Source organism: Melanotaenia boesemani, chromosome 23 (assembly GCF_017639745.1).
Source record: "Melanotaenia boesemani isolate fMelBoe1 chromosome 23, fMelBoe1.pri, whole genome shotgun sequence".
Taxonomy (NCBI): domain Eukaryota; kingdom Metazoa; phylum Chordata; class Actinopteri; order Atheriniformes; family Melanotaeniidae; genus Melanotaenia; species Melanotaenia boesemani.
Genome location: NC_055704.1, coordinates 12,139,234 through 12,165,203, shown reverse-complemented (window position 1 = coordinate 12,165,203; position 25,970 = coordinate 12,139,234). Strand labels below are relative to the sequence as shown.

Genomic DNA, 25,970 nt, shown 5'->3' with positions numbered 1-25,970 from the left:
AAATAAATAAATCCTACAATGCTTTTTTAAATCTGGACTAAATTATTACGCAGCATGTAGATTTCCGTAACTCATAATCTCTGATTTCTACATTTCTGAAACCTTTATTCTGTGTATTATGCAAATTAGTATATATATATACATATATATATATATATATGTATATATATATGTGTGTGTGTGTGTGTGTGATCTTATGCGGACATGTCCCCCTAAAAAGCAGTGGAATTGTGCTTTACGCATGTGACGTATCAGAAGCTTGGGCGGTCGCAGGTGACGCATGACGTCGCACACCTGCCACTTATTAGCGGCATGTGGGTCCCTGCCCGACCTTCGCTTTGATAAAAAACACAACATACGTTTGGAAAATTAAATAAATAAATAAAATGTAAGAGGGAGTTATTTACAGAATGTTTTAATTGCTTGTCTCACTCCAGTTCAGCGGATTAATAATTTTTTCAACTATTTTCAGGAACTCTGTAGAATATTCGTTACTCTTGTTCATATTGGTGCCGCATTCGTTTGGTGAGTAAAGTATAAACTGCGACGTCCTGCTGCTGAAGTTGAAGCAGGACGTTTGCATTTGGTTTTATTTGTAATATGTCCCATGGTTTTATTTCAGGACGCTGCTTTGATATGTCCTTCTCAATATGTTGGGTGGGCACTGAGCAGTTTCTCGAAAGGTAAACACGAAAGAGTTTTTTTCCTTTCTGTCTTTTAATAAGGCCACTTTGGCTAATGCTTGAGTGAGGAGAAGCTAAATTCTGTGTTTCTGTAGTTGCAATATTATTAATATTTTTTTTCTTCTTCAATAAATCAGTTAGATTTGGTTTTCAGTGTTGGAGGACCAAACATCTTTTTAAAGACATTTAAATCTAATTATCTTCATGGGGAAAACCTAAGAACTCTAAATCATTAATGTAGATAAATGAATGCTCATTAAATTGTCTCTGCAAGACAGCCGCAGCTTTAGGTGACGTTAAGAGTAATTGTTCTTCTCTGGTTTTATATGTTTAGCAATTTGATTAAAGTGCATAATAATGGCAGCGGCCATAGACTTTTCTGGCTTGGAGGCAATATAGGGGCCACTTTATACAAAAATAATAATAATTAGTAATTAAAGGAAAAAAAAGGCCAAGTATGCACAGATACTGATACATGCACTGAACCCTCTTAAACAATTTTATTTTATTTTGTTTTTCTTTAAGTGGTCTTCAGGAGCAGTTCTCCAGGCTTCTTGAAGAACTTTCCAAAGCTCCTCTTTGGATGTTGACTGACTTTTGTTCAGTTTGTGATCCCACACTGCTTCAGTAATGTTAAGATTCATCACTCAAAACTTATTGCCACTGATTTTTCATTTGGCATACCCACTCATCCACTCTTCCATGAAGATCATTTCTGATGAGGTTTCAGTGAACAGTAGTTGGATCAAATGAAAGTGCTAAATGCATTTCTCATGTCCTGTGTCAAGGTTTTTATTGGCTTGGACCATGAGTGGACCAGTGAGTGGAAAAAGACCAGGGGTTATTGTTCAAGACCACTTGTGAAAAAGAATATTTACAAGAAAGTTGAATTCCAAGGAAAAATAACAAGGAAATTAACAAGGATTACTCACCATTTTTGCACAATACTGAAGTTTAACAAGACTTTCATTGTCGTTAATAGTAAATTTATGGTTTCTGTAAGTTTAGCATCTTAAACGTAATAACTACAACATTGTAACGTGTCCACACACGTTGAGAAAGTGAAAAACGCCCAAGTACTTTCATGAATATGTATAAAGCAGCTTAGCATTTACCAGTGGACGTTTTGAAATTCTGTTGCATGATTTGCGTGTACCAGGTCTTAATTATTTTCCATTTTCCAGGCAAAATGGAAACTTGTGGCTCAATGACACATCATTAAAAACTGTCATGAAGGCTGGAAGAATGACCTCCCTCACAGTGTCTCCTGTTGTGGAAAACAAGTTGGCCCTCCAAAATGGGGACTCCATTCTGAGGTGGACGTTCACAATCAGCCCACGTAAGGACATCTGTGTTACTAGAAGATCTTTCTACCCTCTGTGAACCCTCAAATGATGAAATATTCAATTAAAAGTGTTCATCCCCCTTAAGGTACAAAGGTTATTAAAATCACAGGCCGACAGGAACCTTTGGAGCATCCAACAAATGCCACTAAGGTACCAACATAAATGTTATTTTAACAAACTGCTAAAGACCTCTAGACAATTTTCCTGCTTAGCTTGACTGCTAACATGATCCAGCTGTTCTTCAGGGCTTCATGGCGGTGTTGAGTCCCAGTGAGGTGTTTGCATGTGAAAGTGGCACAACATTCCTCCTCCAGGATGAAAACTTCTTTCTTGCGGTTGGTGAGAATCGCTTCTCCAGTCACTGTTTTGAATACTCTCATTTGTTGTCATGTTGATGTTTGGATTAGAAGAACTGATAACTTTAAGGTCCCTATGTGAGAATATCAAACTGCAGCCAATTAGCTTAGCCTAGCATAAAGATTTAAAAATAGCTCTGCTCAAGACTGATTCATGGCATCTTTAAAACTCACTGCTTGCTTTTAAAGGTCGCGTTTCTTTTGTTTCATTACCATTAAGATGGGATTAAAGGTCAGTTCATCCAGTAGTTCACCAGAGCTGATATTAGCGTAGTAGTGGATGTTCTCATAAATTTGAGTTTGATCATCTATCATGTAGTGTAATGCTATTCAGGCAAATTATCAGTGCAGTGTACAACAAACCAAGTAAGTTTGAACATAAGTCAACTTTAAACTTTCCTCCTAGGACACACGTTGCTCTTCCCTGTCAAGCTGGAGTCGAGGAGTCCCTCCATGTTACTGGTGTCCTGGGTGGAGAAATATTCAGATGTCATCAACATCCACAACATGAGTCTGTACCACATAGAAATGGGATCTTACAACATATTCAGTGTGGACACAACCTCCCTCAACCACCACCGCTTCTCTGCTCTGGAGCCCTGCAGCCACTATGTGGTCTGTGTGGAGATTGCAGACACTCACTCCCTTACTTGTCTCTCTACCATAACTGGTATGGGCCTAATGAACATGTGGTTTTTGGTTTCATTTGCCCAAATTTTGATATCTAAAGAGCAGTGCATTAAATTTACATAACGTAGATTTGTGGTTCAGTTTTGGTCTGAAATACTGAGATTTTTAAGCCCAACCACTGGGTTTTAGCACAGTTTTTCTAACTAAGACACCTTTTGAAGATGGCTAGTGCTCATCTTGTATACTGTCTGCCTAAACTGTTTAGGAACTAAAAGTAAATCTGATATTAATTCTTGTCTTGTCTCTTGTTCTGTTCTTTCCTTTCTTTTACTTTTTCTTTCTGATAATGTCCTCTTGGGTTTCTTGATTGAATCAACCATGGTGCACACTCAAAAATTGCCAATGTGTTGCTATCCAGATGCTAGCGTTATTCTGTACAGTGAAGTGCAAAGAAGAAAAAAAATTTAGTTTTTCAGCAACTTGGCAACGATGGCTCCAGAAATGTATATGATAAATTGAACTGTTATCTAAATGAGTCACAAGGACAGAGGTTTATGCAACGATCCTTTACAACGAAACCGTAATTTCAGATTTCTTTCCCTTTGTAGTTTGGGCAAAAATAACCGTTAGCCTTTTTTTTTTTTTTTTTTTTTTTTTTTTTTTTTTTCCTCCCCAAGTTCTGCACATAGTTGTCAAATGTTTCAACACAATTAAATGCTGCTTTATTTCTGAGCTTTTATTATTTATCCTTTTTTTTTTTTTCTTCTACCAGATCCAGATGTTCCACAGGATTTTGTAGTTACATCTTGGAATAGCAGCAGCATATCGTTGGCCTGGAACTGCCCTTCGAATCTGAAGTATTCTCTTTTCCTCCTCACGGTCTTCTACCTCAACGGTACAGACCACGTCACAGAGGAGGTGGAGTTGTGGCTCACGGATGATAGCTTAGCATTCCGCTTGTCTGACCTGCAGCCCTGCACCAGGGTGAAGTTTGGCCTGCAGACTGTCTGCCAGGCAGGGCTGGAGTCCCGGCACAGCAAGATGATCCTGACTGATGGAAACTCTCGTAAGGGCTGTGCTTGTTGATCAAGTTAAAGATTAATGTGATCTTTTTAATGCCGTTATTAGAGTTTTAGCTCACACCGAACCTGAATGTTTTAATACAGAGTGCTAATGTTTAAAATTTTTTTAACTTTTTTTTAAATCTTCCTAGTGTACTCCAACATCCACTCCTTACAACAGACATTGTATGGTCCCAGTAACTACACCCTGAGCTGGGAGGTGGGGAACACCTCGTCTGTCTCCATGTTCAGAGTTTACCATGCGGGGGTGCTGCAGGGCTCCACACTGCTCACCAACTACACTGTGATAGGACTGCTGCCATGCCAAACGCACCAGGCCAAAGTGGAGGCGCTGTGTGGAGAAAATGTGCTCATGGATGCCAAGACGGTCACAGCGCACACAGGTGAAACAGAACCTGAGCAGCTAATGACACACAGAGGAAGGAGACGTATTTTGTTACAGTTGATGTCTTTCTTTCGTTCGTTCGTTCTTTGTTTGACAAAGAAATTGTTGACAGCAAGATATTTATTTATATCTATTTTGAATGCAGCTAGAAGAAAGAAGAGGTTTATTTGAGACAACTTATCCTTTGTGGATTTGTTTTCTGAAACCTGCAAGGGCCTGAATTAAATTAATTTTCTACTTTGTCACAAACTGATTTAATCAGACAAAAATGACGTAAAGCTGCAACAGCTGCCTTTCTGTGCAGAGTTTGCATGTTCTTTCGGAGTGTGCGTGGTGTCTCTCCGGGTACTCCGTCTTTCTCCCACCATCCAACGACAAGCATGCTAGGTTAATTGGTCACTCTAAATTCTCTCTAGGAGTGAGTACGAGTTGTTTGTCTCTCTGTGTTGGCCTGTGATGGACTGTTCAGTGTACCCTGTCCCTGCTTACCATCTACTGGGATATGTTCCAGCAGGGAATGAGCAGGTATAGAAAATGGAAAGATGGAAAAGACAAGCTTTACCTCCCTGGAAAAGATTTGGAGTCCATCTGGTCATCATGTCCTGATTAGACTACTGCAACTCCCTTAATCATGGCTTAGATCAGTCATCTCTTCATTGCCTGCAGCTCACGCCACTGCTTGTCTGCTGACTGGGAGCAGACATCATCCTTGTGCTTGCTGCTCTTCATTGGCTTCCCATTAGGTTTAGGACTCAGTTCAAGATTTATTACTTGTTTTTAAAGCTCTAAATGGTTTGCCTCCATCTTATTGTCAGAGTTGTTGCACTGACATGCTCTTAACTTGGCTCCTCCTGGAAGTTTCATCTTTCAGGCTTAAATCAAGGGCGGCAGAGCTTTTTTGGTGGCTGCTCCTAAACTGTGGAACATTCTCCCCCTTCACATTAGAGCTGCTTACTTTCTGATTTTAAGTCCCTACCTAAGACTCACTTCTTTGCACTGACCTTTAAACACAGTTCTGCCTGACATTAATTTGAACTTTGTTTTAATGTTTAAGTTTTTAGTGAAGTTATTGTTTTTTTGTTCCACACTTTGGGCAGCTGGGGTTGTAGTAAATGTGCTGTGTAAATAAAACTGACATTGAAACTAGGGAAATAGTCTTTACTTTTAAAGGTGGTTAAAATAGTAACACTTCAAATGAATAAGATTATCTTGAACTACAGCTTCTGGTTCATTTCAGTAATTTATTATGAACCTCTAATAATTTTTTTTGCAACTTTCTTTTTGGTCTTTTATTTTTGTGCTTTATTTCGTTTGCTATTTTCCATGCTTGTTTCAGGACCTAATGGTGTGTCTAATTTGAGGTACCGCCCGGATGACTCCACCATCCTGTGGACACCCAGCATCCCACAGCAGCCAGCTGTGGCCTTTATATACGAGTTGTCCCTGGAAAACGGTTCAACCATCCAGAGCAGCCGTGTGTCCAACACACAGCTGCATCTTCCAGGGCTGGAGGAGGGGAAATCCTATTTGCTCGAAGTGTGGGAGGAATGCGATGGCAAATGGGAGTCTGAACCCTCACAGTTCAGTTTTGAAGGAGGCAATTCATCTTTTGAGTTCAGCGTGAGGGCGTTTGAATCTGACCTACGTGAGTCTGACTTTTTTTAAACCTGCAAAACCTGTCATTATCGTTTATAAAAGTCTTAGATCATTGTATTTTCATTTTGTGGCATCTTTAGAGCTAGAGGTTGACTTTGACAACATGGGTCTCACAATGGTTGTGCCGTGGTCGATGCCTAAAGATCTGCAGGACAGCTCATCAGAATCTCGTGCTAAAATGGAGCAGATTGTCAAAGATAAGGTGGGAGAAAGTTAATCACCTGCAGTCCATACAGAAACAATATAGACTCATCTGGAAATGTTTCAACACTTACTTACAATTTGACAATCATAAATGTGTCCAGAGGATGAATTGTAAAAAGATAAATTTCAGCCTAGCAATTATTTATCAATTTCTGCAGGTCGGTTGTTTTCTTATTAAAAGGAGACTTATTTTGTGTCCTTTAGCTGCAGGAGCTGCTGAAAGACTTCGATCAGCCAGCCCGTATCGAGGTGGATTCCTTTGAACCTGCAGAGGAGCCAGGCAAAACGGAGGTTCTGTTTCAGTCTTTTGATGCCTCCATAACTGGGGAAAAAGTACTGCTACCTGTGAATGATCAGCTGAATTACATAGACTCCCTGAATAGTCCAAACATCACTGTTAAGAAGGGAGTTATTTACTGGGATGGTGAGTGATGATGAGCAGCTTGCACAGGCCTTAAACATGCAGATAAAAAAAATATTCTAGTTGAATCCTTTGAATTCAAAATCTTCTCTCTGGTAGGATCTTTTTTATTATGGCCTCATCTTTTTCAGGTCCAGACCTGTGTACCTCTTCCAAGCAACCTTTGTGTCCTCATAATTCCCTGTGCATCAACACTCTGGGCTGGTACTCATGTGTGTGCCAGGTTGGATACTATGATGTGAGCTCTATAATGGATCCTCCTGCAGCTTCACGTCCACACTGCAAAGGTACAGAGACAACACTCAGTTGATCACCATCAGCCATCATGATTCAGGGAGCAGACTCAAAGAAGACCAGAAATCCACTGGACCAGCCAAGTTTGTGCACAATGCAGGAAACATTTCAGTTATTAGCTGAATGAGCAAATTTGGGTGTTTTTTTATTTATATATGTCTTATTTATAAATTGTTGCACCAGATTCATTTTTTTTTTTTACATTGCACTGCAATGAGGAGAATTTTACCAACTTAAATTTCTGGTCTAACACACAAGCTCTATAGCTATAAGTCATGTTAATGTTAACAAAGCAAACATCTGCATTTGTAATAAGGTGCACAACAGTGTATTCAGAATCTCTCACAACCACTTGATTAATGCTTGACCTGAATGCTGCTGTTGACTCACAGTGCAGACATAATATCTTTTTTTAAATTTAAATCATTTTTATTTTTGGATTAGAGATGTAACTTGAAAAAAGTTGTGATTAGAATTTAAACATTTTTTTTAAACATTTCGTTCACAAACAAGTACACATAATTAAAACTAGTTATTTCCTTCGGTTGTATTTACCATCCTCCAATCCCTTTTCTATTTTAGTGTTGTGTAATATTCAGTGGGGGTTTTTTTTTTTTTTAAGATTGCATGTTTGATGTTTAGGCTGCACGGTGGTGTGGTGGTTAGCACCGCAGCCTCACAGCAAGAAGGTCGCTGGTTTGAATCTCGGCTGGGGGGAGGTTCGAACCTTGGGGGCGGTGGCCTTTTTGTGTGGAGTTTGCATGTTCTCCCCGTGTATGCGTGGGTTCTCTCCGGGTTCTCCGGCTTCCTCCCAACGTCCAAAGACATGCATGTTAGGTTAATTAGACACTCTAAATTCTCCCTAGGAGTGAGTGTGTGTGTGTGCATGGTTGTTTGTCTCTATCTGTGTTGGCCCTGCGACAGACTGGTGACCTGTCCAGGGTGTACCCTGCCTCTCACCTGTTAAAATGCTGGGATAGGCTCCAGCTCACCCGCGACCCCAAATGGAATAAGCGGTCAAGATAATGGATGGATGTTTGATGTTTTTTAAAACATCAGAAAATGTGGCTGCTACTTAGTTTTAAAGCTTGTAAAAGATTTTAAGGAGATCTTAAAACAATAACATGTCTGCTTTTGTTGAAAATGATGGGAAGAATAAGAAGCAATAATAATCTCTGCTAAAGTATAACTGTACAAGTAAGCCTACTGTATTCTCCTCCTTGTTTTCAAACAGATAAAGGGCTTTTCAGTCAGTGTCTGGAGAAAGTCATGACTGGTGCAATAGCTAAAGCTTACCTGACTGCTCACTTCGAGGGAAAGGTTGAGGTGAAGCTGAACGATGGCCGGTGCAATGTAAATGAGAGTGAGGGACTGTACTACTTCCACACCTCACGGAAATCCTCAGAGTGTGGAACAGAGAAACAGGTGGGTGAGTTTTCTTCAAGGCAGTGAACAACAAAGGTATGTGTTCTTGTAGCACATAAGCAAAAACCCAGAAATGAGTTGTATTTTTTATTATCGCTGTAGCTTTCTCTGCAGCTCTTACTGATGTACAACGCAAGGTTTCTCATGATAAATCAGCTGACTGTAAACTTGAGTGAGAAAAATCTATACTACTTAGTCTTCAATCTCAAAAAGATTCTGTCCTACAAGCAGGAATTTAAAGTTTCAACAAGAATCTGCAACAATTTCATACCCAAACACCTTGAAACAGGATCACTTGCACGTTATCGTGTGATGCAGAAATCATCTTGAATTCTAAAACAGTAAACACCACTTTAGCATGTGATCTTCCCTCTCTGCTAGTAGGTTTTTCACTCTAATGGCATGTTCTACTAATTATTTTGGTAACCTCCTGCAGTTTATGGCATGTCTGATGTTTCTTTAGTCATTATGCTAAAAATGATCAACCGGTGCAGCAAAAAATATATAGAATTATTTATTTCTACACCTACTTAACTCAGTTCAGGGTTGCAGAGGTGTAGGAGCCCGACCTAGCAGGTGTTCAAGAACTAGTTGGTAGAATAATTTTATATCTTAGTACCGGTTCAAGAGCCACTACAAGGGGAGCAGTTGTTTTAGATTGTAAACTGGCAAGGTAAAAAACATCAAGGCGGTCTTTTCATTCGAAACTCCAGATACTGAATACTCTGAAAACATGAACAAAAGTAGTAAAACTTAAACTTTTGGCAATCAGGTTAAACCAGTGGCCAAGATAATAAAATAAATAATAATCTATTCTCAGAGATTACACAGGCCACAATAAAATGATAGTTACCTTTGTTTTCACTATGTCTCATTATGTCTCCATTTGCATTTGTTTCTGTATTTCCTAATGTGCTGTTTGTAAGGTGTTGTTTTTTATGTTCTTGTCTTTAGGAAGCAACATCTGCAGATGAGCCATAGCTACAATTTATGTATACAAAGCATTTTTTTCCAATGCAGCACTGATTTTGTTTACTGTTTATGTGCAATTTTAAGATGAAACAAATTAAAACTGAAGACATAAGTCTGCAGGCAGTTGAGTAAACACAATTTGTATAGATTCAGGCTGATCCTTGACTTTCAAGTGGGTAGTATGCTGCAGTAATGTTCTGGATAAAAATGGGGGGAAAAACATTCAAATGGTCCAGTCTACTGTTTTGTGTGTATTCCTCTGGTTTGATCTGCAGTTTTTGATCAAGCATAATTATATTCTTCCTTTTTTTTTTTTTTAAAGGTCAACAAAACCCACATCATGCTTCATAATATTCTAGCCGTCAGTTTAACAAAAGAGGAGACGATTAGTCGGCGGGACTTAAAAGTTGTCTGGAGGTGCATCTACCCACGACATTATGCCCGCAATGCTCAAGTCATTGCTGATATGAAGTGGTGAGATGCAACAGATTGGTGTTTTCTCAGTTTAGTTACGATTACACAACCTGACTTTAAGTTAGTTTATAGCATGTAAGAAACTGCTTCAGTTCTGTTTGCTCTGGCTGTAGGGTCTCTTCAATTTTCTTGGTGGAGTTCAACTCATCGCTGCTGCTGGGTCTGACCATGACGCTGTACAAGGATGAGTCTTACACCCACAGCTACAGCCAAAAAGTAGATCTGGGATTTGAGGACACCCTGTTCTTCCAAGTGGCCCTGCAGACCAACAGCTCTTTTGTCTCAGACGTGCTTCTACAGGTGGAGTCGTGCTGGGCCACTGAGAGCATTGACCCACACGATCCCATCAAGGCTCTTCTTCTTGAGGAGGGGTATTGTTTTGTTTTTTAATATTTGACCCTGGAGACCTGACTAGTGTGCTGTCAGCATGTCAGAATCTTGGTTGGATACAGATGCTTCCATCCAGCCATGCACCTGACCACCGTTTGCATACTATCAGGGTTGCATTCTTAAACAGGGTGTGCTGTGATATGGTTACTAAAAGTGAAACTTACAAGTTGCTTCAAGGTGTATCATATATCTTAGCCATTTCAGTTGCCTTCGATTGTGAATAATTCCTGTTATGCTCTTTCCCTCCAGCTGTCCTGCTGACAACACATTCCACTGGCTGTCTGTTAACGGCCTGGAACAAAGAAGCAGATTTTCCATACAGATGTTCATGATGCCCAAAGGTTTACCTCTCTTTTTCCACTGCCTGGCCAACATATGTGAACATGATGAAGACTGCACAAAGGTAAAATAAAAAGGCAGGCTGACATGGATGTGGCAAATCTGAGGGGATCACTAAAAGACATTAAAGGGTTTTGTTTTTGTTTGTTTGTTTTCCTCTCTAAGGATGTCAGACACTGAAATATTTACTGTCAAGCACAGATTTTATTAACATTCCTTTTGATCTGAATTGTCATCTTTACAATGGCCCCGTTATGGTCACAACCCGGCATGCTGCAGCTAAATGGCGTATTTACTAACATGCAATCACATTTACACACATTTAAATATGTCGGTTTTTACTGCACCACCACAGTGAAGTAATGCCTGGTATTTCTGAAGATGTAATGAATAATGCTGCCTCTGACCAAGATATCACACGGATTCCTTCCCAGATGAGTATTCATGATTTAGAATGTCCCATATTTTTACCAGGTTATACTTTTTTCTTTTTTATTTTTACTAACAGGATAAGTATGTTGTTGCTACATAATGTGTCTAATGTTGCTGCTTTTGTCTGGGTGGTTCCTTCTCACTTCCCCTACTTTTAATTTCTACTTTATAAATATCTTTTTTTTTTTTTAATGTTAAATGTCGATCCTTTATTTTGAACCAGAACTGCAGTAACCAGCAGCGCTCCAAAAGATCAGCGAACCAGATGGATGGACATGGCAAACGAGCAGCTGTTGTGTCTGCTGGACCTCTCGTAGTCAACATGAGGGTTAAGTCAGTCCAGCCGTCTTCCTGTGAGTTCATGTTAACACAACCTCTGCTCAGATTCAGCTAGTTTACATTAAAAATGGACTTTAAAGAAAGAAACAGCAGTAATGAATGACTGACTGATGAATGCTGAACATGTTTGCCATTTTAAACTATATCACATTTGCAATGTGCATGTTTTTATTCTGTTACTGATTTCTTATACAGGTCTAGCATATGTTGCAGCACCAGGTTATGTTCATCATGAATGCAGTACAATAACTGTCATCTCATTGCAGGGTCAGAACACATGACCATGGTCTTCATTGTGGCAGCATCAATAAGCTTTTTGGGAGTAACAGTGCTCTTGCTGAGCGCAACCAAAGCAATCATGATGTACTATGAGCAGTTACGGCTGCAATAAAGTGTTTAAACGCGCAGCTGCGAGTGCGTGATGCTTGTCTGCAGCCAGTAAGCTCTGCTACAAAACAAAATGGAAAACTTTTGAAGCGGAACAGTTTTAAACAAAATCAGCTGATTTTATTAGTCCTGGATTTACAACAGATGTACTGTGGAGATATGAGAACTCTTTGAGCCAATAGATAATTTTTGCTGCAGAAATCTTTGCTCAGGCTAAATAAGGGTTTGGCTTAATTCCATTTTTGTTGTATGCTGTTAACTGAATTGGCCATCACTGATGTAACTCATTACACCTGTGACTTCATAATGTGAAAAGTTAAGCCATTTTTGTATAGATTTTTAAATGAGTGATGGTGAATTGCAAACCCACAAAAGATTTAAACCTGATGGACCAACATAAACCGCATTGACTTCTGGTTCAACTCAGTCAACTTTTAAAATGATCTTTTTCCAGAAATGTACCCCAAAAAAGGATGATTTCAAAAGTGTTTATATTACGTAGCTGGACCAGAGGCAATTGAGCTCATCCAGTTTATTTACAAAGTGTATTTTGTACTGAAGTATGTACCAAAATCAGAAAAAGGAAATGGCAGTTACCATGGCAAAGCAAACAAACTGAAACCTAAACGTACACGTGGCCACACTGAAGTACAAAAGGCAACTCTTTAAATAGCTTAATAAAAAGCACAGAAATTAATTACTCATTCTGAATCTGAGAGTCATGACCACTAGCAAAACAGATGTTGATGGAAAAAGTTGGAGATTGGGCGCCACAACACTGGCTTAACTCCAAAAATGGTTGCTGTAGGGATGATACAGAAATTGCCACTACCTTTCACACCTGAGAGGATGGATTCCCCCACCTTCAAACAGCTAAGCTGCAAAAATTTCAGAGTTTGGGTTTTAAATGATGACATCAGCATTGTTGCATTAAAACACATCAAAAAGATTGTTACTAATGATCCTCACAAGCTGAAGACAACAGTGATGTGAGTGGAAATCATTTTAATTTTCTCATAGTTTCTCAGTATCTCAAATGTTACACCTACAAATGATTGAGTACAGCTAGTGTTTTGGCCATCACTGAGGTAACTCATTACACCTGTGACTTTCATGATGTGAAAAGTGATTTTTGTATAGATTTTTAAACTACTCATGGCGAGTTGCAAACCCACATAAGTGGTTTATAAAGATTTGATTTTATGTCCACATGGCTTCAATATTATAACTAAAATTATGTTTTTTTTTATACTTTTTTAGTAGCTCTTTTTGTGTTTGGTTAAATCTAAAGGGGTTTTTATTTCATATTATTTGAAGAGGGAAAAATATAGACTCTTTCACATTCCACCATACACTGAAGGAATTTAATTTAAAGCCATCTCAGGAATAATCCCTGCAAATGAATTTCTAAAAGAGTGGTTTGAATTTTACTCTTGAATGTTTTCCCTGTTATGAAGATATACAGTAGAGTATGATCATTTACACTAACACAAATATAGTAAAACATTTAGAGGTTTTTTTTCCTTAGCAACTCTTTTAGATATTTTAATAAAAGATATTGACTGGTGTTTAAATGACTGAGATTAACTTGTGTTACTTCATTTGATGTACTTTTTCCCTTTTTAAAATATATATATTTTTAAATATACTTTACAAGTAAATAGACCTATTGGCTCATAGTTTTGCCACTTTTTCATTCAAACTTAAATGATAGAACAATGTGTAAAAATAAAGTTATTTTTTCTTCTTATTGAGTCTTTATGTTCTGGATAATGTTAACCCTTATGGTTACATGAAAGTTCAAGATTATAAAGAGAAAGACGTTACACAGAACTGTAAGGAATAAAACTAATCAGGAAATGTTTCAATATCAACAAAAATGTAGGCTTCTTTATACAGTTCAAAACAAAGGTTACAGTAATTTAAACAGCTCAAGATAATGGGGACTTGTCCATCTGGTCCTTTATTTTTGTCAACAGAAATAGATTGTGTAATTTAAAAGTAAATGTGGGAGAAAGACAGGCATGATAACTTGGATGCTGAGAGAAAAAAAAAAAAAAAAAAAACTATATCTGGATGTCTTTGTAAAACCTGGTCTTTGGGACACCCTGGATGTAGTGAAACCCAGTAGGTGGCAGTAACGTATTTTTTGTTTTCCCCAAACCTTTATTAAGAATTTACACCCTTTTAACAAATAGTAGCGTAGCAAAAAAAAAAAAAAAAAAAAAAAAGAGGGTTCACAATTAAACAGAACAATTGGTAAGTAAATGTATACCTATAGATGAACACAACAATTTGCAAAGATAAGCAAATAAATCGATCATTGTCTGCAAGTTTACACGAAGAAGAAATAATTTGCGTCATTTCCGCTCACCCTCAAACATGGCGTCCTCCGCAAAATTAGACGGCGTGAGGGAAGCACAAACAAGGAAATTTTCCAAAAAGACTAAAAACCAAGGTAGGTTAAGTTTGCTGTAGAATCGGAGATTGTTAAGCGTCCACCAGCTGCCCGTTAAAGCTGAAAGAGCGGTTTTATTTCCATTAAGTTAGCATGTTGGCAGGAGTAATACGAGGCAGGCATGGGTTGTTAGCTGGCATGTGAGCTCTCGTGTTGTAAACAATCGATAGGTTTGATAATCAGATTTTTATTACGTTAGATGTTCATGGCAACTTTTAGTTACGTTTACTGTTAACATATCAAGCTTGTAAACACACGACGCCCGTTGTTCCAAAACTGACGTACAGAATAATAACAGTACATTGAATTATCATATATGAGCACTTCATACGTATAGGAGTGGATATGCTGTTTCGTTCTTTTTTCCCTCTTCTTCTTCTTCTTCTTCTTCTTCTTCTTCTTCTATAGAGCTAGCCATAACCAGGTTATATAAGAAGTGAAAACTGTTGGTGTCTATGATTCTGATGTACATGTCCAGCAGTGGATGAATCTGAACTCCTGACTGTTCCTGATGGATGGAAGGAGCCATCTTTCACTAAAGAAGATAATCCCCGTGGCCTGCTGGAAGAGAGCAGCTTTGCCACCCTTTTCCCCAAGTACAGAGAAGCGTACCTGAAGGAGTGCTGGCCATTGGTGGAAAAGGCTTTAGGAGAAACAGTATGTACACAGATATGGATTAAATCGTATGTTTGAACCAAAAACACAGTAGCTGATAAAAATGTAAGCCCTACTGGTTAAACGGTTTAATCTAAAATTTTTCATTGGTATGCTGCTTGTATTCAATCGACCCAAAATCACTTTTCAGCTGGAGCTGTCACTTAATGCTGGATGGCTTTTGTTGTTAAGTGTTTTGACAGTTTTATGAATCAGAAAAAAAATGCTCTTATAGTTTGTCCAACTGCATTTTGAGCCACTTTGGCAGCAGTGTGCCAGTATCTTCAGTCAAGCTGACAGTACAAATACTCTGCTGCGCAGTGCATGCTATCTCAAATAATTTTTGTTTCTCCTAGCATATCAAAGGCTCTCTGGATCTGATAGAAGGGAGCATGTCAGTCTGCACCACTAAAAAAACATTTGACCCATATGCTATTGTGAGAGCAAGAGATCTCATTAAACTGTTGGCAAGGAGCGTCCCATTTGAGCAGGTACAGATTCTACCTTGTTGATTACTGTTGATTATATTGCTTGTTAAACACTAAAGCACACAACACATGAAGGTGCACTCATCATCCTAATGAACCAGTGAAGCTGATTCTGTTTTACTCTCCCCTTCATGATGTTGCTTCTAGGCTGTACGGATACTACTGGATGACATGGCCTGTGACATCATCAAAATTGGGACCCTGGTGAGGAACAGAGAGCGATTTGTGAAAAGAAGACAGCGGTTGATTGGCCCCAAGGGCTCCACCTTAAAGGTAAGTCCCATATCAGACTAGCATATTTTACAATTTGTACTTTCTTGCTCAAAGGCCATGTGGGATATTTTTTATTTTGTCCAGTTACAGCCTAAGATTACCAGTACACATGCATCACAGTAACTTTAAAAAAGACACCGTTTAAGTTCATGTTCATACACAGACAATTAGAGTGGCTGTGTGGAGGAAAAAGACACATTTTGTGAATGAGGTCAAACTATTTTTTAAAACTACGTTCTGTGTCATGATGACTTTATGTTAATAGGTTACATTAAGCTGCTTCAGACTTGCAGCTTCTGAATATTTTTTGCTGCTGCTGTTGTTGTTGTTAGTGATAAATGTCATGAGATGGCAGCATTGCCTCTAATCAGCCTGGTGCACTTTTTTCCTCAGGCATTAGAGTTGCTGACCAACTGCTATGTGATGGTGCAGGGCAACACAGTATCGGCAATTGGGCCCTATAATGGCCTAAAAGAGGTAAGAGTTTTACAGTATTTAAAAAAAAAAAAACTCTTAGAAAGTATTAGTTCAAAAGGCAAAAACAGTTTGATAACAATTAAAAATTGGTCTGATTATACTCTGGCAAACTTGTATCATGGAAAGCTAAAAGTCTAATGAGCTCTGGGGACATCTGGGTTTTTCCAGAAGCAAATTATTAAAAAATATTTCATCAAATAAACACAGGTGCCGAATGATATATAAGTAAATAAGTAATATTAAATAAATATTGTGAAAAATGAAGAAAAATCCAACACTTGTCTTCTGGTTACTAAATTCATGAATTCATATTTTTTGTTTGTCTAAAAGAAAGGTCAGAATTACCAAGCTCAACAGGAGCTACAAGCTTTTATAAGTTAGTTTATGTTAACTATAGCAGCAAATTTCTTTATCTATTCTGAAAATAAAAATGGATAACATCTTTGGCTAAATTATTAAAATTAAAATTAAAAAATTAAATTTGTGCATTCGGTCTGTTTTAGTTGGCTAACAGGAGCTGTGAGACTGATTTATCACAGAAAAATCTGTCAAATTACTTAAAATTTTGCACTGTTAAAGCTTAAAGCACACAGAAGAGATGAAAATGTTAATAAGTCAAATGAAAAATTGACCAGATATCAAAGCAAGACTTCATCTGTTTACCATTTATTCAGAAAATAATCTTAGCTTCCCCACTAGTTAGCTAACCTGTTTCAGTGTTAGCTAAGTAAGCTAACTAATATTTGATAGCTAAGATAATCTTTTGACATTACTTTGTCATGCAGGTACGTAAAGTGGTGTTGGACACCATGAAGAACATCCATCCCATCTACAACATCAAGGTAAGTTCAAACTTTTGACATATGCCTGGCTTTAGTTTTGGGCCACAGCTCAATAACATTAGTGATGTGTGAGGTAAAATGTTTGTACACACTGCATTCATGCCCAATGAAGAGTTTCTCCATCCTTGTTCTTGATTTCCTGACTGAAATAAATCTCTCTGGGTTTGGATGCCAGGGCTGGCTCAGCCCAGAGCTGAGGGCATGATGCACATCATTGCAGTGTTTTTGCAACCGGACGTATGAAACAAAGGAGGTAGATTGTTTTCCTGTGTGAGACATCTTTAAATGTTTGCATCATTTTCAATGTGACAATATCCTGTGGCTGTTCCACAATCAGAGCCTAAAGCAATGTATTATTCTATGTTTTTTTCACTAGGTGCTGTTTTATTATCATTAGCAGCTTTGTCTTCATTAATGAATAATGCTTGACCAAATTTTAATTTCTCTGGGAATTAAAAAATGTCTCATTTCATGCATCAAATAAAATAATCTATATAATAGGGATGTGCAGGTTAGGCGATTTAGATTAGGTAAAGTCAACCAATCAGGTAATTTCAAAATCTATTAGTTCGTGGGTAGTGACCGAAAGAACAAGATTTCGAATACAAGCGCCCGAAATGAGTTTTCTTTGCAGGGTGGCTGGGCTCTCCCTTAGAGATAGGGTGAGAAGCTCTGTGATCCGGGAGGGGATCAGAGTAGAGCCGCTGCTCCTCCACATCGAATTGAGCCAGATGAGGTGGCTCGGGCATCTGGTCAGGATGCCTCCTGGACGCCTCCCTGGTGAGGCACGTCCCACCGGAAAGAGGTCCTGGGGAAGACCCCTGACACGCTGGACGGACTACATCCCTTGGCTGGCCGGGGAACGCCTCGGGATCCCTCCGGATGAGCTGGTGAATGTGGCTGGGGAGAGGGAAGTCTGGGTTTCCCTGCTTAGGCAGCTGCCCCCGCAACCCGACTCCGGATAAGCGGCAGAAAATGGATGGATGGAGAGGACTGTGAAACGAAACCCATTCAAAAATATGGACAAGATTGACAAAGAGTGGACTGCAGCTGGAGTCAGTGCTTCAGGAACTACCAGGCACAGACTTAGCAAGACATGGGTTTCAGCTGTCGCATTCCTTGTGTCAAGCCACTCTTAAACAAGAGACAGCGTCAGAAGCGTCTTGTCTGGGTTAAAGACCAAAAAGACTGGACTGCTGCTGAGTGGTCCAAAATTATGTTCCCTGATGAAAGGAAATGTTGCATGTCCTTTGCAAATCAAGGTCCCACAGTCTGGAGGAAGATAGGAGAGGCACAGAATCCACATTGCTTGAGGTGGAGCGTAAAGTTTCCACAGTCAGTAATGGTTTGTGCCATGACATCTGCTGGTGTTGGTCCACTGTGTTTTCTTAGGTCCACAGTCAATGCAGCTGTCTACCAAGAAGTACAGGACTTGGCACCTGCACACAGTGCCAAAGCTACCAGTACCTGGTTTAAGGACCATGGTATCCCTGCTCTTAATTGGCCAGCAAACTGGCCTGACCTTAACTCCGTAGAAAATCTATGGGGTGTTGTGAAGAGGAAAATGTGATATGCCAGACCCAACAATGCAGAGGAGCTGAAGGCCACTATTATTGTGTGTTATTATTATTGTATAGTGTATTATTGTGTGATGAAATCATGCACTTATGCCCAAGTTGATATTGTTCGATGAAATCGTGATCTTGTATTTAAACAAAATGACTTGCAAAAAACTAAAAAAAAAATTATTATGCACTGCCTCTAGCACTACATGACAACACCTGGTTCCAACTGGACTCACAGCAGTCTGACTACCATTTAATCATTTGTGTTGTTCTTACTCTCAAATGTAAGTCGCTTTGGATAAAAGCGTCTGCTAAATGACTGTAGAATCAGAGCAACCAGGCCTCTCATAACACCTGACCAGTGCCACAGACTGATGGACTCCATGTCATGCTGCATTGCTGCAGTAATTCAGCCATTTCACGGGGTTAGAGGGGGACATAGAACCCCCTGAAATGGCAACAATGCAAGTTTCAAATGTGTGATTTCTTTTGGTCCCTGTGGCCTAGGAAGTAAATAACAAAGCCAGATATTTGCTTAGACACTGGTAGCTGAAATGTGTATATTAGGTGGTATTTTCAGAGAACTGTGCCAGAACTGAGACGGCACACACAGTTTTTTCTTCAATGTTAAAAGATTCAGAGTTTCATCTTATTTCTGTTCTCGTTCCCCTGATTCCCTTTTCCCATTCTCTTTCACGGACGCAACTGTTAGACATTGATGATCAAACAGGAGCTTTCCAAAGACCCCGAACTGCGAGTGCAAAGCTGGGAGCGCTTCCTGCCCAAGTTCCGCCACAAGAACCTGTCCAAGCGCAAGGAGCCCAAGAAGAAGAGTGTGAAGAAGGAGTACACACCGTTCCCTCCTTCACAGCCAGACAGCAAGGTCAGAGGGAGCTTGCTTGAAAACGAATATCTGCCTAAATACTAACACACATACTCTAGTAAGACCAGTGGGCCTAGAAAAATAACCTGTAATAGGTGAAATCTGCAAAGTAGTCAGCTTTATTTTTACAGTTATTATAGATGTTTTAAGGCTGTAAAACCCCTCACTACACACTTTATGCACTTTTCTCAGATAGGCATGTTCACACTTTTCTCTCATGTTTAAAAAACCTCAAAGTTCAAACCTTTGTAGAAAAATAAGTCCAGTATTATAGAATGAAACGCGCTATAAAAATAAGAAATTGCTTAGGCCGCGAATGGTGAACCGTGTTATAGTGAGGGACCACTGTAAATCTGTAAGTCTCTTTAAATGTGTGCGCTTTATTTACAGGTTGACAAGGAACTAGCCACAGGAGAATTCTTCCTACGCGAAAGCGTGAAAAAGAGGAAGAAAATGGAGGAAATCAAGGTGAGCTCATTTTAGTTTATATCTCATGCTACTGTGGTATTTAATAATAGCTGCTTTAGCATGACTTAATTCCAATAATTGCAAATATTTCCTTCCTAATTTATCAGAAAATAACTCCAAAGTATTATGTGAAGAGTTTAGTCATTGACTAGTGGGTAATAGAAGAGACATTCTTCCTCTTTCTAGGCCAAGCAAGCAGAAGCATTAAGCAAGAAGCAGCAGGAGCGGAACAAAGCTTTCATTCCTCCTAAAGAGAAGCCTTTAACCAAGAAGAATGCTAAAGGTAGACATAAAGAAAACACTGATCTAAGAGTTGGTCTATTTTCTGGTCTATGTTATTTTCTGCTTGACTATTTTCACTGTTTGTCTCTCAGCTCCCTCTGAAGGAAAGTTGGACATCCAAGCTATCAAGGACAAAGTGAAAAAGGCCAAAACAAAGAAACTGGGGGCCCCACCAGTGATGCCAGTTCAGCCCACCAGCAGCACCACCAACAAAAAGAAAAAGAACAAAACAAAAAACAAAGGCTAACCACACTAAAACCTCTGCTGCTGTGTGGTTATTTTCTGGACAGAGCAAACAGAGTGTCACCAGAAACTCAATGTTGGTCTGGGTTGAGTTGGATACAAACTCTAATTTTAAATCGACTCTGGCTTTGGAGAATTTTCTGTCTGTTATGTTCTTTTAGTATATCAAGAGTGTAAAAGAAAATGTACAGAGATGTTTTTTTCTTCTATTTTCCCCATTTGCTCTCTTTTATTGTTAAGATGTCGTATGGACATTATTTATCAGATTGTTGTTTGATAAGATTTTGTCCACAAGGAGCCTTCCGAATGCAGGTAGAAATGTCAAAATAAAGTTTTTTAATAGCAACGGGTCTCACTTGCATAGGTTCTGCCATAAACATTAACATTCCTTGGTGATCAGACATGTTAAATAAAATCACCAACCCTCCACCTCCGTGCTTGACAATGGGTATGAGGTGTTTGGGTTTCGTTTAAAGTGCTGCTCTGCATTATGACCAGACATTTCAACTTTGTTCTTGTCTGTCAAAATGAAATAGATCTGGAAGTCTTAAATGATAATTATACATTTTATTTCTAGGTGCCTTTATCAAGGTCACTGTTCAAAACAAGATAAATACAGAATAAAAACCCAAAAAGATAAAATAGTACGAATTGCAACGTTGTAGCTGCAAGCATAAACAGTTGATTAGCTGTGTTGCTATATCTGCAAACAAAGTGGGAAATGATGCTAACAAAACTATTACATACATACATAATATAATCTGCCGCTTGCTCGTTGCTGTATGTAAGACCTCCAGCTTACTGGATAAAATTAATGGTCTTAAATAAATCCATGTTTGAGCTGAGATGGTCAAAACATTTCTACTCATAGCAGAAGATGTTAGGATAAAAGTAGCGCACTATATATGCTGCAGTGAAGGTGAAGATGAGGGCAATGGGTCGAGTGATAAGAACAGTTGCATAGTCTGAGCCACTTGTAGTTAAGGCAGGATCCCAATCTGGGGCCCAGTTGTACTCTGTAAATAAAAAAAAAAAAAAAGATTTTCAGAGCAGTAAGTAGTTCTGCATGAAGACAATTTACAGGAAGTGTGGGAGTAAATTTAACGGCTGTTTCTGGTTTCACAGCTCACACTTACTTTGCTGTGAATCTCGTTTTTCATCACCTGAAGAGATATTAGGGCATCAGACATGGTGGTTGTGGTGAAAATAGACAAACATTTTGTTGTAGACTAAAGACAAGAGACTAAATACTTACTGCAGAGACTGTTCTCACATGTGCCTTTACATCCAGAGCAAGCTACCCCTTGAGACTGATAAGGCCTTCTTCTATTGATATTACCACTGCCAAAGAAAGTACAATTTTAGTTAAACTATTTTTGTTTTGGAGCCTTTTTTTACCCTGAAACTCTGTTCTCTTACAATTTTTTTTTCTTTTTAATTGGAGTGTGTGAGACATTCAGGATACATCTGCATCTGATGTGTTTAAAAATAAATGCACTTGACATTTTGCATTCATTGCAACAGTTACTTCCTGTTTTTTTTTAAAGAGTTGCGAAGGCCTCTTTAAACATAGGAAGAAAAGTCTGAGCTGAAGGTTTTTAAATGTGTTCAACATACGCTGTGGCATAGTTGCATACAAAGATGGCACCCTCACGATCAGTAAAATGTGTGACACCCTTTGAACACAGCTGGACAGCGCAACCAACCTTGTAGCTACTTGCCCACACAACCTACAAGACAAAGATTAAGAGTGAGTCACTGGCCAAATTTAGCATGTTTTAAAAAGATTAACTTTTTTTTTAAATCAGGCCTTGTCTCATAGACTGTGACACAACTGAAAATCATTTTGACAGTAAAGGGTCCCCAATACACACCTGTGTGTAGTGGCCACAAACGTTTGTGCAGCTGTTTTTTTCATAGTCGTAGTATTGTGTTTCATTCACCCAACCTCGTATGGCCCTTGATACGTTAAAAGATGATGGCGGGTACCCTGTCCATATGTTTTCTCCGACGGAAGAGAAAGTAGGATGCACACGGCGGACGTCTTTGAGGTAGATGTTGTGCTTAAACGTGCAGTGTCTTGCCCATGCTCTTGCAGTAATAGCCAAGCCCTCATCCCATGTCTAGACAAGCAGAAGCAGAAGATATGAATCAACAGATTTCCTCTTATTTTTATTTACATTCTTTTCTAAGTGTTAGTTCTCCTGGATTCAACAGGTTTTACATAAGAACTTTGGGGAGACTTTGGGGACAACCTGGTGTTGAATTTTTAATGGTGTTGAACAAAGTGCATTTACCTCCACTGTGACTTAGTCACATCCAAGAGGAACAGTGGAAAACATTATCTGAACACAGCAAGAGCTTCATTTTAATCTCTGGTGCTTTTTTTTTTTTTTTTTTTTTGCTTCTAAAATACAGAATTTTAATATGTCTATCATAGGTCAAACTTAATTTGGCAACAATCTATGAGCTCCTTCACTCTAGCTAATAAATCTATTCATAAAGATGATTGCACTGAAACCATTTACAGCATAATTTTGCATTTTAGCCTCTGCTGTGACCTTCCCTTGGAGTAGCTGGCAGAAATTTTAAGACATAAAATGCAACTATATAGATATTATATGGACAGCGTGTAACATCAGAGGGGAAAGAGAGGTTGTGTAAAAAAAAAAAAAGAAACAAACAAACAAGGAATGTACAGTACCAGTCGGGTTTTGACACACTTTCCTATTAAATCTAAAGGGAAAGTCTGTCCAAACCTTTGATTGCTAGTGTATATTTTATGGTTTCAAGAAGGCCATTGCAAGTCGTGCTCTTGTAAAAACACACAAACAAGAAACTTAAGAAAGAAGGTCAAAATGATTGTATGGTTGTATTACAAAGGATTTATGCATAAAATGATGAGACATTAAATTTAAAATCAAGGCAGCACCTTTGCTTACCATGTACAGCATGTCGCTTGCAGGTGGATCGACAGATGTCCGTGCCATGTTGTGTTTCCTCACACACTCATCGATGAATGTCCTGTCGTTGATTTCTGGCAGTAAAACTGAGCACAAACCCGAATCCAGTACAATCCCAACCCACAGTAACATCTCCATCACGCACCCCATTGTTCAGTCGCTTCAGTAACTATAAGCTGCGGTTTTTGCTCACATCTGTCAAACTGATACAGGAAACTGCACCCTCAAGTGAAACCAGATACATGCCCTGTTTTTTTTTTCCATTTTTCTTTAAAGGTATGATACTACATGTAGATCACAGTTTTTAATTTAACAGAGGTACAGATCAAAACAGAAAAGGTATTTTTGTTACACCATCTTTTATTAAATGTATTAAACTTATTTCTGGAGTTGAGTTGCAGGTTGTCTCACAATTTCAATAATTTCAATAACAATATCACATATTTCATGACAATCCTGCAATACTGATCTTCATCTCATTTTATCTCAGTGGCCTCGATGGCTGCACCCTGTCTGTTTTGATTTTATTTTCCACTTCCTGAATTAAAGCTTAATCTTTCAGATCATTTTTTTAGGTCACATTAAAATATTTGTTTTATTCAAAGAAACAGCTTTATTCAGTTTAGCTGTGCTCCAAAAGCAGCACGTGTTATCTGATGCCATCTAGCTGTGGTAGCATCCCATTACAAGTGTACACAAGTCTGTACACTTCACTGATGGGTTTATATCTTCCTCCGAATTACTTTTAAACAGCAATGCTTTAATATACAGTATTATGATATCCACATTGTCTGCAGCATGTCTGTAAGAGCGCTTTCAAAATTCTTTTCTAAACTTATCTACTCTCAAACAGACAGTGGATGCAAACAGGTAGGCAAATAGTTTATTTCTTACCTGGATTTAGAAGAATTAGTATAACTCAACATTATTAAAGGTTATTGGCAAGTTTCTCTTGTGTTTTACTGTAACGTGTTAGTGAATGATTGATTCTAAATGTTTTTTTTTATTTAGTATATTTAGCATATTTATGATTTAGTCTGTGTTCTCAGTATTTTAGTGGGTTATTAAATAACTGAGCTTGTTCCTTTCTTCTCAGATTCCTGTGGCTGATTTTTAAGTTGCAAGAGTAAAAATCATTTAAGACATTAAAGAGACCCTTGTGGGTCTCTAAGGGAATTAAAACTGTAGGTGACTGTATTCTGAATGGCACAGTAATGTCTTTTCACCATTTTAGCTCTTTGTGCTGCCTACTAATAAAGTCTGGGAATTACAATTCAGGAGGATAAACTGGCTGTAACCTACTCCTGTGAGACGCAGTTAGTTCTACTCTTCTCTTTCCAAATTTTGTAGCAACTGTTAAATTCATAAACTGTCTTTTTTTTAATGTTTTTTTTTATCCTTTCACCTTATTGTTGATTTTTTGTACAGTGTGTGTAGGAAAACTGATCATATCTTTAAGAAATAATTGTCCCTAGATCCTGTTTTCTGCATTCTGTGTGTTCAGTCCTCAGCAGGAAACCTTATAACATCCTCGGTGAAGCTGCTGCAGGTTCTGCTCTTTTGTGCGAGATGTAATCCTTTTCATTGGACAGTGGACACAGTACCTACCACTTCACATCAGAGTGGAAGTATGATGGAACTCGTCCTCTTTGAAGCCATTTTGGTTGAAGGGCAAACCCCTAAATTTTTAAAAATATGAAACCTGATTTTTACATTGGAGAAGATGGAGCTTGGGTTTTCCAGAGAGGTCTCTGTGGTGCAGCATGGACTGAAATATCTGATCACATATATCTGATAGCATTTCTGGCATTCATTATGTATGTGTCTTTATATGTAATTTTTCCTTTATTTATTCTTTTTATTAATTACTTTTTGCTTATTTGTGTTTATGTTTTCCCTTGTTTCTTGTGGAAATAAAGTTTATGTTGGTATGTGGGGACAAAACAATGATGTGTGAATATTTTCTATATTTTTTGTTGTTACTAATAGGAAGATTCATGGTGATTGTGTGAAAAGAAAAGTTAACTTCTTAATGTTGCAAATATGATAATGAAATGTTGTGTTTAGCTGGATCGCAGAAATGAAATAGAATGAAAAGAAAGGTGGAAAGAAAATTTGATTAAAACATTTATTTAATAGTTAAACCTAAATATGAATATTTCTCCATACCCAGGTACTTTAGCCAAGTTTTAATCTCACATACACCATTTTCATAGCATCTTCTTTATTTCGTTTGACAGGGGTGTCGAGTTCTGGACCTTGAGGACCACAGAACTGCACCCTGTTTTAGATGTTTCCCCGCATCATTATACTTGATTCAAATTAACGGTCAAAAGCTGGTTCTCAAGTTCTGCCCAAACACGTTGATCTTGCAGGTGTGTTGCAGCAGGAGCCTGCAGGCCAGCAGCCCTTGACGACTGAGTTTGGTCACCCTGGTTGATTTGGATTTCCATCACAATTAATGGCCCCTTTAATATGGGTGAAGGTCCTTGTAGCAATGCAGCAGGTTGAAAGTCCTGTGATTTAATTTGTGTGCGTCACAAAACCAACACAACTATG

At 38.5% G+C, this 25,970-nt stretch overlaps 3 protein-coding genes across 4 annotated transcripts; 2 read left to right on the top strand and 1 right to left on the bottom strand.

Moving 5' to 3' along the window:
- The first annotated feature begins 286 nt into the window (after positions 1 to 286).
- LOC121635106 (uromodulin-like 1) lies at positions 287 to 11,828 on the top strand. The gene is made up of 19 exons (XM_041978168.1): positions 287 to 388; positions 473 to 525; positions 623 to 683; positions 1,868 to 2,022; positions 2,115 to 2,179; positions 2,275 to 2,368; positions 2,792 to 3,055; positions 3,788 to 4,081; positions 4,229 to 4,480; positions 5,819 to 6,127; positions 6,219 to 6,340; positions 6,547 to 6,766; positions 6,895 to 7,050; positions 8,292 to 8,482; positions 9,777 to 9,928; positions 10,042 to 10,299; positions 10,568 to 10,721; positions 11,313 to 11,442; positions 11,695 to 11,828. Coding segments are annotated over exons 1-19 (3,057 nt in total). The 5' UTR covers positions 287 to 386; the 3' UTR covers positions 11,820 to 11,828.
- Positions 11,829 to 14,157: 2,329 nt separating this feature from the next.
- On the top strand, positions 14,158 to 20,924 carry krr1 (KRR1 small subunit processome component homolog). Of its 2 annotated transcripts, none has more exons than XM_041977924.1 (10): positions 14,158 to 14,273; positions 14,752 to 14,930; positions 15,284 to 15,418; positions 15,563 to 15,688; positions 16,082 to 16,165; positions 16,951 to 17,007; positions 19,285 to 19,455; positions 19,846 to 19,923; positions 20,110 to 20,206; positions 20,298 to 20,924. In XM_041977924.1, exons 1-10 carry the CDS (start codon positions 14,198 to 14,200, stop codon positions 20,450 to 20,452), a joined length of 1,158 nt encoding a protein of 385 aa, XP_041833858.1. In that variant the 5' UTR covers positions 14,158 to 14,197; the 3' UTR covers positions 20,453 to 20,924. The 2 variants fall into 2 exon arrangements, with proteins under 2 accessions (XP_041833858.1, XP_041833859.1); XM_041977925.1 differs by having other exon boundaries at positions 14,159 to 14,273; positions 14,755 to 14,930.
- Positions 20,925 to 21,000: 76 nt separating this feature from the next.
- Positions 21,001 to 23,637, bottom strand: glipr1a (GLI pathogenesis-related 1a). The gene is made up of 6 exons (XM_041977926.1): positions 23,391 to 23,637; positions 22,323 to 22,571; positions 22,066 to 22,178; positions 21,704 to 21,789; positions 21,585 to 21,611; positions 21,001 to 21,464 (listed from the first exon to the last, which is right to left on the bottom strand). Exons 1-6 carry the CDS (start codon positions 23,559 to 23,561, stop codon positions 21,310 to 21,312), a joined length of 801 nt encoding a protein of 266 aa, XP_041833860.1. The 5' UTR covers positions 23,562 to 23,637; the 3' UTR covers positions 21,001 to 21,309.
- Between the last annotated feature and the right edge of the window lie 2,333 nt (positions 23,638 to 25,970).

What these genes read in the sequence shown, in the direction of transcription:
- glipr1a (XM_041977926.1), bottom strand. Translation starts at nt 23,561, where the DNA reads ATGGGGTGCGTGATGGAGATGTTACTGTGGGTTGGGATTGTACTGGAT. An exon ending in CAAGCGACATGCTGTACATG is followed by an intron (nt 22,572 to 23,390) that starts GTAAGCAAAGGT and finishes CTGCTTGTCTAG; the next exon opens with ACATGGGATGAGGGCTTGGC. An exon ending in TTTGTGGCCACTACACACAG is followed by an intron (nt 22,179 to 22,322) that starts GTGTGTATTGGG and finishes TTTGTCTTGTAG; the next exon opens with GTTGTGTGGGCAAGTAGCTA.
- LOC121635106 (XM_041978168.1), top strand. An exon ending in TTCACGTCCACACTGCAAAG is followed by an intron (nt 7,051 to 8,291) that starts GTACAGAGACAA and finishes GTTTTCAAACAG; the next exon opens with ATAAAGGGCTTTTCAGTCAG. An exon ending in GCTCTTCTTCTTGAGGAGGG is followed by an intron (nt 10,300 to 10,567) that starts GTATTGTTTTGT and finishes CTTTCCCTCCAG; the next exon opens with CTGTCCTGCTGACAACACAT.
- krr1 (XM_041977924.1), top strand. Translation starts at nt 14,198, where the DNA reads ATGGCGTCCTCCGCAAAATTAGACGGCGTGAGGGAAGCACAAACAAGG. An exon ending in AAAAGGCTTTAGGAGAAACA is followed by an intron (nt 14,931 to 15,283) that starts GTATGTACACAG and finishes TGTTTCTCCTAG; the next exon opens with CATATCAAAGGCTCTCTGGA. An exon ending in CCTATAATGGCCTAAAAGAG is followed by an intron (nt 16,166 to 16,950) that starts GTAAGAGTTTTA and finishes TTTGTCATGCAG; the next exon opens with GTACGTAAAGTGGTGTTGGA.